The 17,179-nt window shown below is 36.8% G+C and overlaps 1 protein-coding gene across 4 annotated transcripts in view; it reads right to left on the bottom strand.

The window, feature by feature from the left end:
• Positions 1 to 17,179, bottom strand: part of LOC105214663 (rab11 family-interacting protein 1) — a 45,011-nt gene that overhangs the window by 6,265 nt on the left and 21,567 nt on the right. For 3 of the 4 annotated variants that reach the window (XR_851848.3, XR_851849.3, XM_054232612.1), the window contains exons 3-4: positions 2,362 to 2,506; positions 312 to 2,287 (exon numbers count right to left, since the gene is read on the bottom strand). Coding sequence is in view for 1 of the 4 variants with exons in the window: in XM_054232612.1 (XP_054088587.1) it covers positions 312 to 2,287; positions 2,362 to 2,506 (2,121 nt within the window). In the remaining 3 variants the exon portion in view is untranslated. The remainder of the gene's footprint in view (positions 1 to 311; positions 2,288 to 2,361; positions 2,507 to 17,179) is intronic. The other variant, XR_008471603.1, reaches the window with a different exon arrangement.

Here is a 17,179-nt window from a genome sequence, read left to right as displayed (position 1 = left end):
CAAAGCATTTCCATGCCGACATTGCACAACATTGACTTTGGTGTATGTGTATTGGTTTAATTTTTTTGATTTTGTAATTTTTCAAAATCGTGCTAGATTTAAAAGCCAGATTTATTAGTTAAGCCACTATACACATGCAGCTTTCTTTTTTTGCTGCTAATTTTGCGCGCTCGAAAGTGTGTGCGTGTGTGTGTGCGTTACGTTTTCACTTTCAATTACAATTCAACAAATCCGCCAGCGTTAGCCGCCACAGCCAACAACAACAACAAACGTTCATCAACCACTGCACACCGTCCCTCTCAAACGCTCACCTCGCTTATTCAAATACTTGAATTTGCCCAAGCGCCTTTCGCGTTTCTCACTAACAATCTCACTCGGCGATTGCTCGGGCGTACTACTGTAGGGACTTTGTTCGTCTTCGAGCGATGTCGATCGCTTGGCAAAGTTCAATATGCGTTGATCCTCTTCGCGTCGCTTGGCTTCGCGTCGTTTCTCCTCCTCACGCTGTCGCATCTCCTCTTGTAGAGCCGCTTCTTCTTCACGCAATTGTTGCTCATTTCTGCGTAGTTCGTCCTCGAGACGCGCATCTTCCGCAGCGCGCCGTTGTTCTTCGCGCTCAGCCGCTTCACGTCGGTTGCGTTCTACCTCGGCAGCGATTGTAGCCGCTTCAAGCTCAGCTTGACGCTGGCGTTTAGCTTGTGCAGCGGCTTGAGCGGCAGCTGTGGCTTCAGCGTCTGCAGCAGCTTTGGCAGCTGCGGCTGCTTCGGCTTCAGCTGCTGCTTTAGCCTGCGCCTCAGCTTGACGTCTGAGCTCGAGTTCTTGCTCTTCTTCAGCGCGCTTGAGTTCCGCTTCCCTTTCACGGTTACGTGGTAGGGCCTTGGGCACAACAGGCACTTTACTTTCGGCCTGTATGAAGGACTGCGTATGCCACTTCTTATCGGTATCCAAATCAAATAAGTGCGATTTATTGCGTTGTTCGAATTTGGCAAACGAAGCGTTGAGTTCATTGAAATCTTTTGTCTCTTCATCGGGCGATAGTAGACTAATGTTTTGTGTAGCTGTTACGGGTTTAGGATTGATAATAAGTTCTTGTAGCCTTTTAGCAACGACGTCTTTGACTTCGTTTTTAATTGGTTCGGGTATAACTTCCTTCTTCTCTTCCTCTTCAGAGTCTGAGGACGACAATGAAGAATCGCTGTCGCCATTCACTTGTGAATTGTTTAAATTAGAGAAATCATTTGCTTGTTTCACAAAACTTTGTTCTTCTTTCTGTTCGGTCACCTTCTTGTCATCGCCATTTACTTGTGGTTCCGGCTCGGCCTCTTCATTGGGTGTTGGTAGCGGCACACGTGATTGCTCCCAAGAGCGCCGTTTCAACGAATCGGAACTGCCAATCTGCAAGTGTTGTTTATATAATTTGGACTCCCATTCATCCAATGCTGGTTCCTTCTGTTTCGGTGATGAGGCTATCATGTCGTTGAGTTGTTGTTGTGTGCGTGGTGGTTTTGAGGGCGGCGGCAGTGTTCGTGCACGAACGCTGAAGTCGTTTTCTAACTCCTCTAATTCGGGATCTACGGCGAGATCCTCCTCCACCAAATCTCTTCTAGACAATGGCTTACCTACGACTTTGTTCAGCAGCGGTGAAGGATTACGTGGTGCGAAATTTTGTGTTGGTGGTTGCAAACTCGAGCGTATATTCAACGAACTTGCTGAACTCTTATGTGATAAATTGTCAAAGACAAATTCATCCTCGTCCTCACTAATCACACCGGGATCAGCTTCACCAGCACGTTGCCCGTAACGGCGACTTCCGCCATTCGAGCTGTTCGGTGTGCCGATGCTTGCAAATGAACCACTGAAATTCGATACATCATCGCCGTCCTTGTTCTTCTTTTTGCTGTGCAAATGCATTTTCGAACCAATCGATTTGGCAAACTTCTTAATGCCTTTGCGTTTCTCTATTGTGCCTATGGAGAGCAGACTGCCACCCACGGAAGAGGCCAGTTGGCCAATGGAAGACTTGTGTTTTTCTTTCTTGCTCAGATCGGTCAGCGAGCCGGATTTGACAATGAAGGATATGCGCGCTTCCAGCTCACCGCGCTCTTTATTCTTCTTCTCCTTGCCGGGTTTACTCTCCAATTTGAACCATTTCGAACGCGGACGATCGTAAACATCCATTTCATTGAGTGGCAATGTGGCCTGTCCGAGAAACTCATCTATGCCGAGATTATTGCGATGCAAACAAGTCAGCACCAGTTCGGCACGATTGCCTTGGTCGGGAATTTTACTATGTGATAAAGATAAAGTTGTTGTAGTTAGTTGTACTAAATAACTCTCGGCATTAGGTGGGAGTTTACTTACAGTTCGCATTCCTCATTCCAGCTGACATTCATCTCCGCTTTCTCCTTGACAGATGTTTGATATTTCTCCTTGCCCAACGATATTGTGACAAAGCAGTTGTTGGTGCCATTTTTGCCTTTCGTCAGCAGACTTTTTGCTCGTTGAACTAAAAAAGAGAGAGGAATCAGATTAGTAAAGGGGTTTGTTTTACATGGAACGAAGAGTTTATAACAGAGGCCGAGTTTATATTTTGATCTCATAGTTATTAATAAGAAATTTAGTCTATAGTTTCGACCCCGGTTGGGATCTTCATACTAATTTTTAAGCAAGTGGGTAACAAGGATGTTGATTTATCTCTCATATTCAACATCAGATCTATTAATATTCGTAATATCTCTCATATTCAACATCAGACCACAGCTAGTACATAAGTCTTTACTTTATCAAGGGATACGACAGCTCAATATTCCAAGTTCAATGATTAAATGCTAGTCATTTAATAATACGAATGGTAATTGAATTATATATTCGAAAGCGTTAAGTGCCTATTGAAAAGCACCGATGTTATTGTTAATATCATTTCCAATTTTTTTTTTTTGAAACCTTAAAAGGTAATTCTCATCTGTGGAAATTAAAAACTGTAATTTAAAATTAATAACAATTATATACTGTTTATGTATGTATAGATTGAAGAATGAGATTTAATATGGGGTACAGTGTGTACCAAAGTTGTTTTCTACTTTTAGAACTACGATACAGGATTAGATAAATGAGTTTACAATTTCTTAATTTTTATAAAAATACTTCCTTGTTATTGAACTCTTTGAGATATAACGAATGAAATTACTCAAGGAAGTCAGAGCATCACGTAACTATGAGAGCTAAAACTATGTTTACATTACTAGTAGAAACTACTTCCTTTAGTAAAATTTTCATCGATGATTAATCGTTAAATGAAATGGATTCCTACGGGTTATAGATTTTTTATTTTACTTGATAGCTTTAAGTCCACTCTTAAGTAATTTGTCCAAAGATGAAGGGATATTTCCGGTTAAGTTTATAAATATTAGATGAATAACCAAAAAATCATTGACTATCAGGAATCTTTGGAATTTAACACCATCGGATTATGTATCCTGAAGATTGGCTGGAACTCACAAAACTATCAAAGCTTCCAGCAGAGGAATTTGAGTTCCATCAGATAACATTTGATTCACTACTGGACTTATCTCCTCATACTTACGTTCTCACTTATTACCAATTGAGTCTATAGTTCTTGTGCTGTATGTTGCAGTGAGACCAAAATTTACGAATATACGGGTTTTCTCATACCATTGAAACACTCGTTGTATTTCATTAAACGACACATTCCCAATTTATAATCACTTTGCACTGCACTATGCAGATTTTGATCGAAATATAATGGGTCTTTGATTCACCATGCAAAGTTGAGGATTCCAGACGATCGTGATGCATCATTACTTGATATAATAAATATAGCTTTCATATGTGCGTGTGCTTTTCAATTTACGCATTCATTTCTATTATTATGCGCTGTTTTGGGCATTAGTATTTAAATGAAGCTTCAATCCATCGACTACTCTTATTTCGCCGTTATTTATTGTCACTACGTTGCAATGAAGATCTTTTCCAATTTTCTATTAATATTCGTAATTCTAATGTGCGACTTATTGCTTCAAAGGTCATTTGTTGCTTCATTTACTAAACTAACAAATATTGAATGTGAATCCTTCGATAAGAAATTTGCAGAATTTAAAATGTGTCGTTTATTCGTGCCACGCCGACGTGAAATATCTGTGACTGTGCACGTGAAGCTTTATGAATTGCCGGTGAATAATATTAGTGTGAGTTTTAAATTGAAATATAAATATTAATGAAACGGTAAATCCACAAATGTACTAACTATTACAGATTAATTTAAGCCTCTGGCGAAAAACTAACGCCTATCAACCTTTCTTGTACCATAAATCAACCGATTTTTGTCAATTTATGAAGAAAAAGGGCAGTATGCCTTTTCTCAAAATAGTTTTTGACGCTTTTCAGCAGAATTCAAATCTAAATCATACGTGTCCATACAATGTAAGTAGTACAAATGAAATGAAAAGTGTTATTATTTAACTTTGATGATTTCTAGCATGATATCATATTGAAGAACTTCGTTTTAAATGACAAGATGTTTCGCCGGTAGGACAATACATGTTCAAGGCAATGCTGTTCGTTTACAATAAAAAAAACAGAGATTCGTTCTCAAATGTTGGTGGACTTAGATTAGTTCGGCATTATTTAATTTCAGAAATATTTTGGAACAAAATAAAATATCAAATTAAAAATAAATACGAAATAAATGATCTCTTTTATTTTAATAACAGTAATCTTTTAGTTTCGAAAGTGCTTATACATTGCTATATATCTGAAGATTGCATTCGATTTACTTTCGACTTTCGGAACCACAAAATTAGAACTTTTTTTTTTTATAGATTTGAAAGGCCTGGTGACGAGAGCGCCACTCCCGTAAGAGAAATTTGCAAGAGAAGATTGCATATTCCCATAAACGGCTGGTGCCAATTTCAGACGAATCAGGGTCGTTTTATTTTGACCGCAAGTGGAAACTTTTATCTCCGCGTATTTAAGAGAAATATCGGACGTGACAAAAGTTCACGACCTTGTCTTGCTAGACCGCCTAACAAAAGATACGTGAGTAAGCTGGGGTATTAGCCATCTTGAAAGACGGCCATAGGCCATATTTTGTTTGAAATATTGGCCATAAGAAAACTGTCAGTGGCGACGCGTTTGCTCACTACGGACAACAAGCTTCACCGCAGTATTTGATATTGTTTTAGCAATCAATCCGAATCAATATCTACGTCTTTTTGTGTCCTACGAGGAGACATAGATCGACTCGTACACATCAGATATCAAAGAACTGTCTAAATAGTGAAATGCATCCGGCGAACCTGGTGTAAAGAAGGCGTAAATTTTCCCATCGGCGGGAAAAGTTATGACTAACGTTTTTCCCCTATATTCTCTATATTTGGCTGTACCTGTATTCTTTTGTTTCCCTCCGAAAAATTTGACTCAAATGACGAGGTCCAGAAAACTTATTTTCAGTTTCAGACGGATTAAGGAACTTAAAGCGTCGTTACGTGGGATTTATTGAGCTAAAAAGATTAACAGTTTCCCAAATTTTGTTTGTAGGTAATGTGCCTATCGAACCGACATCATTATTTTCTCAAAACTATGCAGCGAGGACATGGAAAGACGTGATTTGCTGTAGGTATAGAACCTCAAGCAGAAGACGAACGAACCTTTAGTTGTAGATCTTCTTAATTGACGTTAGAAAGTGTTAGGAATAGCTTCCTTAATCTGAAAAAACCTTTTTTGGACCTCCTAATTTGACTCAAACTTCAGGAGGGAAATAAAAATAATTCAAGAGGAACTAATTCTAGTGAATCAGGCAACAGCTCGTATCCTAATTCGACTAATTTGGTCGTGATGACGTCGTAAATGTGGTCCGAAACGTTGACCCCTCCGGACGTTAGGACAATATATGCCATCTTCGGAGCAGTTTCGCTGGGTGGAGTCCACTATTTCGACAGCTCCTTGATATCTGATATGTACCGGTACAGCTATGTATGTCAAAATGGCACAGATACTGCTTCGGAATGAGCTTAAACAGTGGCAGACACTGCAGTGAAGCTGTTTCATGGTGCTGTTTGTTGTTTGGAGTGAGCAAACGCTGCACCCATCGCGCTGATCTTATGTCCAATATTTAAAACAGAATATAACCCATGGTCGTCTTTCGAGATGCTTACCGTGTAAGCTTCCTCGCGTATCTTCAATCGGCGGTCTACCAAAAGGAGATCGTGGGCGTGTGTCACATTTTTTCAGTGGCGGCCATTTGTGGAAATGTTGACGGTCACCAGTGAAAACGCTCTTTAATCATACTAGTCGACCAATATTTTTCTAAAATATGAGGACATACCGGTTTTCACATGTGGTTTAAATAAAAGTATGAGTCCGATTCGTCTAAAATTTTACACTAGCCATCTACGAAAACGCGCTAAGCGATAGTAAATTAATTTTGCGATAGTGTCGCCCTCGTATATTAACAGGCCTTTCAAATCTATGACCAGGCCCCAAATTTGTGGTCCCGAAAGTGAAAGGAAAGTAATTTTCAGTAATAATTTATTTCGGATTTATTTGTTCAATTAATAACTCATTTTGTTCCAAAATATTTCTGGAATTAAATAATGCCGAACTAATCTAAATTGATTAACATTTGAAAACGAACCTCCGCTTTCCATTGATTGTAAGCTGCCACCAATAGCTTGATCATGTATTGTCCTACCGGCAAAGGAATAAGTCGGAACATCTCGTCATTTAAAACGAAGTTCTTCAATATGATATCATGCTAGAAATCATCATAGTTAAATAATAACTCTTTTGATTCCATTTGTACTACTTACATTGTATGGACACGTATGATTTACGTTTGAATTCTCCAGCAAAGAGTCCAAAACTATTTTGAGAAAAGGTATAGTGCCCTTTTTCTTCATAAATTGGCAAAAATCGGTGGATTTATTGTACAAGAAAGGTTGATAGGCGTTAGTTTTTCGCCAGAGGCTTAAATTAATCTGTAATAGTTAATACATTTGTGGATTTACCGTTTCATTAATATTTTTATTTCAATTTAAAACTCACACTAATATTATTCACCGGCAATTGGTAAAGCTTTACGTGCACAGACGCAGATATCTCACGTCGACGTGGGACGAATAAACGACACGTTGGAAAGTCGACAAATTTTTTATCGAAGGATTCACATTCAACATTTGTTAGTTTAGTAAATGAAGCGACAAATGACTTTTAAAGCAATAAGTCGCACATTAAAATTATGAGTATTAATAGAAAATTGGAAACGATCTTCATTACAACGCTGATAATTCTAAAATGTGATAATAAATAATGACAATATAGAGTCTCCAATGGAATTTATACCGAATTTAATACATAATAATGTGGAATAATAATGAAAGCTATATTTATTATATCAGGTAATGATGCGTCACGATCGTCTACAATCCTCACCTTTGCATGGTGAATTAGAGTCCCATTATATTTCGATCACAACCTACATTGCGCAGGGCAAAATGATTATAGATTGCGGGAGCGTCGGTTCATGAAATACAGCGATAGAGGTATGAGAAAAATCGTATATTCGATCATTTTGGACTCAATTTGTAAGTATTGAGAACAGAATTACGAAGAGAAAAGTAGTGTAGTGAATGAAGTACGATCTGGCGGAACTCAAATTGCTCTCCTGGGAGCGTTCAGAGTTTTGTAAGCGCCATCCTATAGTAATGATGCATTGTCCGATGGCGTGAAATTCAAACGATTGTTTCATATAAATGAAAGAATGCCAACCGATGATAATAACCTTTTAATTGGAGGAAGGTTAAAAAATTTTAAGCGATAATAATTCGTGATAAGTCATTAGAATAATATTAAATCGTCAATTAAATCTGGAGCAATATTGGAAAATAATATAAATATTTTTATTTTATAATTTTATTCCAGTTATTGAACGATCTTCGGAAGTTATGAAAGACTGAGTAGACAGATCTTGGTTTACGTGCTTACTAGAACCTTATAGGATAGATTCAGAAGACGCAACAGTGAACGAAGTATTGCAGAAAACGATTTCGTTAAATGAAGTGTGGAAGACAAGCATCAATTGAGCAATTTCTACTGTTTTACCTTAGCATTGAAATCGGTTATGTACTATATATTTATTTTATTCGTAATAAAAAATTTTCAGAACTCCAATTAATAAGCTTTCTAGTATGATATCAATTTTTTCAAATGTTGGTGGATTTTGAGTAATTCGTCATTATTTAGATTTTGAAATATTTTGAACAAAATAAGATATTAATTTAAAAAGAAATACGAAATAAAGTGCTACTTTTATATTGATAATAGCAACCCTTGGTTTAATGGTGCTAAAGACCTGAAGATTACATTCCGTTTGGTTTCGGAACCCACAATTGAATACTTCTTTTAGATATGAGAACGCCTCATTTAACGGAAAACTGGAAATTTCCTAAAGAGCGTTTAGATGCTGTATACATTGACTTCTATCATTGGGAATCGTCAAAAATTTCTTTAACTGATTTCAACGCCCGGGTATACGGGAAATGGCTACCACCAAGTAAAACGAGATAAGACAAGTTTTCAATCTCGTATGCCCAGACCGCCGATTGTAGATGCGCTAGAATTCTTAGGCGACAGGCATCCCGAAAGACGACCCATGAATCATATTCTAGTTGAAATATTGGACTTAAGAAAGCTGTCATAACGATATGTGGCGCATTTGATCACACTGGACAATAAGCAGCACCATGAGACAGCTTCACTGCAGTGTCGAACACTGTTAAAACTCAGCCAGTCAGAAGCAGTATCTGCAACATAGAATCGAAACATAAATCCCCTGGAACACATTAGAGATCAGAGAGGTATTCATCCGGCGAACCAGCGGTGAAGAAGAAGTAATCTGCCGAAAAAGTTGCCGACGTCTCGACCAAATTAGTTGAATTAGGATTCGAAATTTTGTCTTGTTCTCTAAATTCTTAATATTTGGCTCCGCCTGAATTCTTTGGGTTTTCCAGGCGGAAATTTTAGACAAATGAGGAGGTCAACGACGCTCCATCTTATTTAATCCGTCTGAAACTGAAAATTCTATTCATAGACCTTCACATTTGATTAAAACTTTCAAAAGAAACAAAAAACAAGCGGAGCCATATCTGGAGAATATAGTAGATGAGGTATTAGCTCGTAGCCTAATTCGACTAAATTGGTAGTGCCGATGTGGGCCGAACAACGTCGGGCATAACTTTTTCGGCAGATATGCCAATCAACGTCTTCTTCGGAGCTGTTTCGCCAGTGAATTCCCCACTATTTCGACAGCTCCCTGACCTCTGATGTGTACCACTGTTAATTTATTCACTGCTTTGGATTACGCTTCTACAGTGCAACTGCAATGAAGCTATCTCACGGTGTCGCTTTTTGTCCGGAGTGAGCAAACGTTCCATCCGTCGCTCGGACAGCTTTCTTATGCCCCAGAAAATGATCCATCGCTGTTGTTGTTGTAGCGGCATAAAACATTCCCCAAATAATTTTGAGAAATGCTGCCGATTCGACAGTCTTTCTAGATGCCTAATGTCTGGCCATGAAGATGGTTTTCACGTTATTCTCGGTGGTAGCCGTTTCAGGGACCCATGAGCGTGGTTCAGCGAACTCCAAGTGGGACCTCGTTGAAACCGGTTGATTGACGGCCGCTAACGAAAGAGAGAATCATTCATACGCACTTTAATTTCTTTGCGTCAACCGATATTTTTCTTAAACACGCCCACTACGAGAATGTACTACATGTTAATAAATTTCTCTTGTGTGGGTGGCGTATCGTACATCAACAAGCCTCTCAATTCTATGAGAAGCACTTCAGAAACAAAAGTTTACTGTTATCAATATAAAGGTCACAATTAATTTCGTATTTATTTTTTTTTCTAATAGCATTATCTTTTGTTCCAAAATATTTCAGAAATTAATTAATGCTGAACTAATCAAAGTTCACCAACATTTGAAAACGAATATCTGCTTTCCATTGATTACAAACGGCCACCAATAGCTTGAGCATATACTCTCCTGGCGGCAAAGGTAAAAGTCGAAACATCTTGTCATTCAAAACAAAGTTCTTCAATATGACATCATGCTGAAAAGCGTAAAAATTAGAAGTAGTACCCTTTCCATATATTCATCCGTATTACTTACATCATATGGACACGTATGATTAACATTTGTCTTATCAAGTAAAAAGTTAAACATTATTTTGAGAAAAGGTTTACGCTCTTTGTTCTTCATAAATTGGCAAAAATCGGTGGATTTATTGTACAAGAAAGGTTGATAGGTGTTAGTTTTTCGCCAGAGGCTTAAATTAATCTGTAATAATCAGTAAATTTGGGGATTTACCGTTTCATTAATACATATTTTTATTTCAATTTAAAACTCACACTAATATTATTCACCGGCAATTGGTAAAGCTTTACGTGCACAGACGCAGATATCTCACGTCGACGTGGAACGAATAAACGACACGTTGGAAAGTCGACAAATTTTTTATCGAAGGATTCACATTCAACATTTGTTAATTTTGAAAAAGAAGCGACAAACGGTGAATTTTCGTAAAATACGTCGCACATAAGTATTATGAATATCGATATAAATTTCCAAACGATCTTCATTGCAGCACTTACAATTCTAAAATGCAGCAATAAATAACGACTAAATAAGAGTCTTCGTTGTAGCCGATGGAAATAATGACAAATTTAACAAATTAATGCGTAAATTGAACTGCACACATACTTTTGAAAGCTAGTTTGATTATATCAAGGAAAGATGCATCAAGTTCGTGTGGAACCCTTACTTTAGCATGGTGAATCAAAAACTCATTATATTTCGATCAGTTACGGTAGGATGGCGCAAAGGGATTACGAATTGCAATAGGGTCATTTAACGAAACACAACGAATGATTCATTGGCAAGCGAAAAACCGTATATTCGTTAATTCTCGGCTCACTGCAACATATGGCAGAAAAATGGAGATCTATTAACCCATTTGGTAAGGCTCAACACACACTAGATTAGTGAAGATGTCTTTTCTTGTCTCATACGACAACAGCTCATAATTTCATATGTGACAACCCACACCGAACAAGACGAAACAAAAACGCCTTTACGTTTGGTTTGGGTTAGAGCAAAATACGTTTTTGTGTCTTGTTAGTCAAAGACGTTTTTGACTAATCCGGTGGCCCTACTCAGAGCGTCAGCATGCATAATCCAATGGCGTTAATTTCGAAATATTACTGATGGAAATCATTACTTTATTATTCATCTAATATTTGTAGTCTTAACAATATATGTCAAGATTATACCTTCACCTTTGGACAAAGTACTTACAAGTCAGGATAGATTCAAACCTCTCAAGTTAAATGAATGAGAATAGTGTGTAGAACCACACTTCATCTAACGAGATGATTTGAGGTAAACGAAGTAATTTCTGCTTTTAATGTGAAGATAGTATTATATCTAACATTAAGTAGCTCTGGATTCCTCCTAATGGAGTCATTTATTTCCCTTCAATAATTAATGAAGCTATTGATAGGAATTAATATATCCGTATTTCTGTAGTTTTATAATCGATAAGAAGTTGTTTTCTTATTTGTGTAGTTCCTTTATCATAGTTCGAAAAGTAAAAACACTTTTGGGACACAATTTCACCAGTCATTAATTATTTCTATTAAATAAGATTCTAATTAATCGAAATAATCTTATTTAATAGGAATAATATAGCAATCGTATCAAAAATAGCGTTTTTTTACTGTTTAAATTACTCTTTTACGAACATGATGAACTTTTAATATCAACAAATATTAATAACCTTTTAATTGCTTTGTTAATATTATAAAAATAATGTCGGGTGCCAGTCGGCATTTAACACTCTCCTGTTGAGTTATTCGAATACAATTTAATCGAGATCAAATATATTTGAAAATAATATATATTTTTTTAATTTATATTTCTATTCAGTTCTGGATTTTAACAAGATCTTTGGAAGTTGGCTTACCAGAGCCCTACCGAATAGACGCGAATAATCGAGCATTTTCTACTGTTGCAGTTTTACCTTATTAGTAAAGGTGGATATGTAATATTCATCAGATTTAAAATAAAAGGTTTAACAAATCTATTAAAGTTATTTTATTTATTTTTAGAGGCATAAGATGTAGAAAACCAGATATGGTGAGTTGAAAAAAGAAAACAATTCTGTACCTGGACCTCGAGTATAAATTTATAGGGTGGAATTTGGTCTCATTAAGACATCAGGAAAGCTAGCAATGATTATATGCGAAAGAGTCTGTCTGAAATTATTTGAAGCGAGATTACTACAGTTGTGGAACAACTAATCGGGGAGAAATAAGGAATACCTATATTCGATACGTCGCCTCTCAAAAGCTCACCCGTCACACAGGTTTCTTGAATAAATAAATCTAGTCCTACACTTCGAACGACACCTCAATTAACCTTGGTCAAATTATACCTATTAGTTCTCGAAATTATTCATCTAGTAGAATGTTGATCTACATAGTGGTGCGGTTTTGAGATGCACTGTAGACAAACACAATATAAAGTGAGTATATTGAGCAAGAGTTCTTCAAAACCGCAAAATGAAAGAAAAAATTAACTGAAATAGGAAATAACTGGCAACAACAGTAAAGCACAATAGCTGCGCGTCGCTGGCGGCTGATTCAAGCGCATTATTGCCGGGCGACTCAGATGAAAATGGAGCGCTCAAAGCAAATGTCACAGACACATAATGACACATAATGAATAAATATCGAGGCATAATGAGGCGAACAAACAAAGCTAATGACTAATAATTTTGCGGAACGTTAGACAAAGCGAAAAGTAAGCAACCAAACAGCAAGCCAAGCCAGTCAATTATGGTGCCAGTTAACCGTAATACTTGAAAGAAAATATTTGTATATATATTTGGAATCTTTTTTTTTTGCAATTATGCAAGGCTGTACAGGTAATTTATATATACTCAGTGCATAAGTAAATATGTTTTTACCATAAGCAACATGCAAGAAAAAAGTGGTAAAAGACAAGCAAACCTAAAAATGGTGTAGTTGGTGCGGTTGTTTTGGGGTTGTGGGTGGTGCAAGCAGGCAGGCAGGCAGCAACAGCGAAATTAACCACAGACACAAATACCAAACATTTTGTAGGCAACAAAAGCAACAGGTGAATCGAACTAAACCACAACAACAACAATAGCAACATTAACGCAACAATTTAAAAGAAAAGCAAATAAAAAACAGAAAGGTAAATAAAAAGAAAAGAGAAAAGCACACAATACGATATATGTAATTATTTGTCTACAACACAAATGTTGTTGCCAACATACATACATAGTTGAAGTGGGTGAATGGAAGTTATCGAAGATGGTGCAAGGTGTGGGCGGTGTGTGAGCACAGCGTGTAATTATTATCGCATTATCGGCATATTTGCAGCAGCGTCTCATCACAAACCTCACACTCGAATTTCGCGCTCGTCGCATTTGCATCACATCGCATTCAGCAAATATTTGCATTTTTCGCATTTTTGCACGGTTGGCTTTCTTTTGGTTTTTATTTGCGTTTATCTTTGTACGCTTTTCCCGTTTATTTATCTCACTAATTGCGATTAACTAATATACTAGACCAACAAAATTGTAGGTTTCCACATACATACATATGTCTACCCATTTAGGTATCTTAAATGGTAGGTATGTAAGCGTGTTTTAGACCCCACAAGCACATAAAATTATGCAAAAGCCAGCGAGCCATAGAATATGGGTATGTGTTATAAATGGCTTTACCGATGACGCTAGCGATTTTGGCGAATTTGGTCATGCTTGCGAAAGTTTTGTTTTCCTCACAAATATATAAATTTCGTTATATAGCTAGAAATGGCTAAATAAGGGGAGTGTGCCAAACTAACTAACATAAATGGCGGCATAGAGACTTAAAGAATTATGTTATTACAAAATTATAGACAGCTATTAGAGGACGGTCGACGAATAGGTAGTAATTCGAGATAAAACCTTTCACTTCGCATAACCTAAGTTCGAATACTGCACGGACCAACATAAAGGAAACCGATTTTTCGAATCATTCTTACTCTCCGGCAGATAATGACTAGTCTCCAAGGGTATTCCTGTCGAAACAAAACTTCTCATGAAAATCTATAAAAATCTATCTATTAGATTCGAATAAAAGCTTATTCGCTATAGGCCTAAACCACAAATAGGAGAAGCTCGGCCAAAGGTTTATCACTACATATTTATATATGTATACTGTCTTCCAACACTCTACTGTGTAATATTTCAACAAAATGATTTGAAATGTAATTTTTTTAAATCTCACCGCGAACCTTATCGATTTTGCACTCGTTTACACTGTAAATTTGATTGAATCTTTCTAGGCAAGAATATATTGACCAGTAATTAAATTAATGTTTTGAGTCGCTTGTTGACTGCTGTACGCCGGACTTCTGGATTGGCGATGTAGTTCGAAGGATATCAAGTATAATCTTACGTATGTTACTGTATAACCCCAGCTATAATATGAGGCGTCTACTCAGCAAATTTGTGATATGCTCTAAGCGCTTCGGCGGTATATGAAGGTCTTTAAGGATCCATACATAAACTTTTGGCATCACAGTGGAACAGCGTCTTTAGCTTCCAAGCGAAATACTTCAGCTTCTGAACCTCACTTAACATAACCTACTGCATAGCCAGGAGAAAAGCTACACCCCTCTGCATATTCGTATGGTTCCATGCAAAATGGGTGAAATGTAGGATGCATCGTATATATATACACAAAAGACGTGCCACAGATATTGTAAACATACTGCGAATGATGATTGAGAGATATTACGACAAAGTTTTTATGATCCAAAAACAATAAAACATGTACTAAATAGTTTCCGAAAAGTTTAACCGGCTTCACTATAATTTTTGAAACGACAGATCAGAATACTAAATGGTCACAAAACTGAAATGGTTGAAAAGCATTTTGGATGGCGAATGTGTCCAGTCGTGGAGACAGTCGTGTCTGGAACATTTTCTAACTAAAAATAACAACGGATTTTCAAACAACACTAGACTTTCAAACATCAGGATTGGCCAGAATACTATCTCTTACGGATAATTCATAAGAAGAGGAAGTAGTTTTGATGTTAGAAACAATAAAGAGTTCTTTTGTGCATTCCGTGGTCAATTATTAGATTAGATACAATAGAAAGGGTCTGAAAGTAAAATTAATTCATTATAATTATAGGTAGAACCATATGAAAAGAGATAGTTTCTGAATAAGTGAAGTAGAACGGATGGATACTATCTGCAATAAACAATAAGGCACGGCCTACGAAAGTACCACTATATTTAATTCTCCGGAAGTGGTACCCACACCCCGCTGCGTGGCAGGAAAGCACTCAAGGCACTTTTTTGGAGAAAAAGCTATTATGTTGATTTTGAATGACATACTAACATGCGGGACCTGGTTTAGATAATTGTTCTGAGATGACAAACTATTTTCATGTATAATGAAAACCCTTAAAAAATCGTTCGGAGTCGACTTAAAAACATTTAGGTTCCTCAATTTTCAGAAAAACTCAACGCGCATATCTCGCATGAGAGAAGCCCAACTAAATATTTCGCTGGAGTGTTATACAAATACATAGCTCACACCTATCTATATAGCTATATATATAGCTCATTTTAATTGTGATCAAAGTTATATCACAGCAGTATGGATTATGAAAGTATTTATAATAATAAGATTAAAGTAAAGGTGAAAAGATTACAGCAAAATATATGTAAGCATAAACAAACATAAATGCATACATTGTTTGTAAGCAGCGAAATCGGTTTGGAAAGGTGCCCCCCAAAATACAAACAAACTACAATGTATACAAGAGAGAGTTTTTTTTCACAGACTACACACATTTTTCTTTTATAATTTACACCAATAGTTAACAGTTTTATAGTACATATGTATGTATGTAAGTGTGTAGTATGTATCGCATAAAGCGAGCTCGTAAAGCTTTTATTAAAACGCTTACAGTTTATTAGCGCTTTGCGTCCCGTCGCTACTTTTGTCACTTTCCATTATTTCGGTGGAAAAAAAGAAAATTTGATATACAAATTAACAAAGTAAGCTTTTAAATTCACACTGAGTTGCAAGTTTACGAGTGTAGATATGTATTGCACATACAAATTAATATAAAAGAAATTTCAAGTTCAACACGCGCTCTGTTAAAAATCAAGGCGAAATGATTTTTCATACTCATATGTACTGGTAAATAAGAGAGTATATAAGCACTTGCTTAAATATATATAATTATGGTGGAGCTGACTTGCGCCTAGACGAATTAAATTCGACGGGGTCTCATTTAACATTATTATTTTTTAGTATTTGCCTCTGCCACCGCTTAGCGCCAGCGCGTTTAATAGTTCCACTTGAAAGTGGCTTCCGGCTCGCAGCTATTACGCATTTCGCTGCGTTACTTATTTTCGTCTAACGGCCCCAAAATGCTGACATCAAAAGATATGTTTGTACAATATTTACCGAGCAATATAATATGCTATATGTGTGGTTTCGCGTCTTTGCCGATGACCTCATTGCGAAGTTTTTACCTTCGCGTGCTAAACGGCTGTTTCTTTTGACTCACTCGTCTGTTACTCACTGCACCCATGGACTTTTTTCTTTTATTTATTTTTAATTTTTATTTGCTTTTCAGCGTTTCAGCTTATTCTATGCGGTTACTTTGTATACATTTTTTATTATTTATTATTATTCACTTGCTGTTTTTGTTGTTGCCCATTAGTCTATATATCAAATGCGTGTTTTGACTATTTTTGTTGGTATGCGGCGACGGCGTCTAACAAATTTGGCAATGTCGCTTCAGTGCACCCCCACAAACATGCCGGTTCGTTCGTCTATTTCACGTCGCACAATGTCATCATCATCGACTCTTTGTGGCGCTTACTAAGCTTATGTGAAGCCGTTGGTAGTGTCTCTATTGTAATATTATAGCAATGTTTGTTGATGGTTTCGCTTCCAGGTTTTTTTGGATTTGTTTTTTCACAGCATTTTTCACATAAACAACTTATTTGGAGCGTGATTGCGGATTTTCATGTCGAAATAAACAGTATTGTCTATTT

This window comes from Zeugodacus cucurbitae, chromosome 5 (genome assembly GCF_028554725.1).
Source record: "Zeugodacus cucurbitae isolate PBARC_wt_2022May chromosome 5, idZeuCucr1.2, whole genome shotgun sequence".
In the NCBI taxonomy this organism is placed as follows: domain Eukaryota; kingdom Metazoa; phylum Arthropoda; class Insecta; order Diptera; family Tephritidae; genus Zeugodacus; species Zeugodacus cucurbitae.
This window is presented reverse-complemented; position numbering and strand designations above follow the sequence as displayed.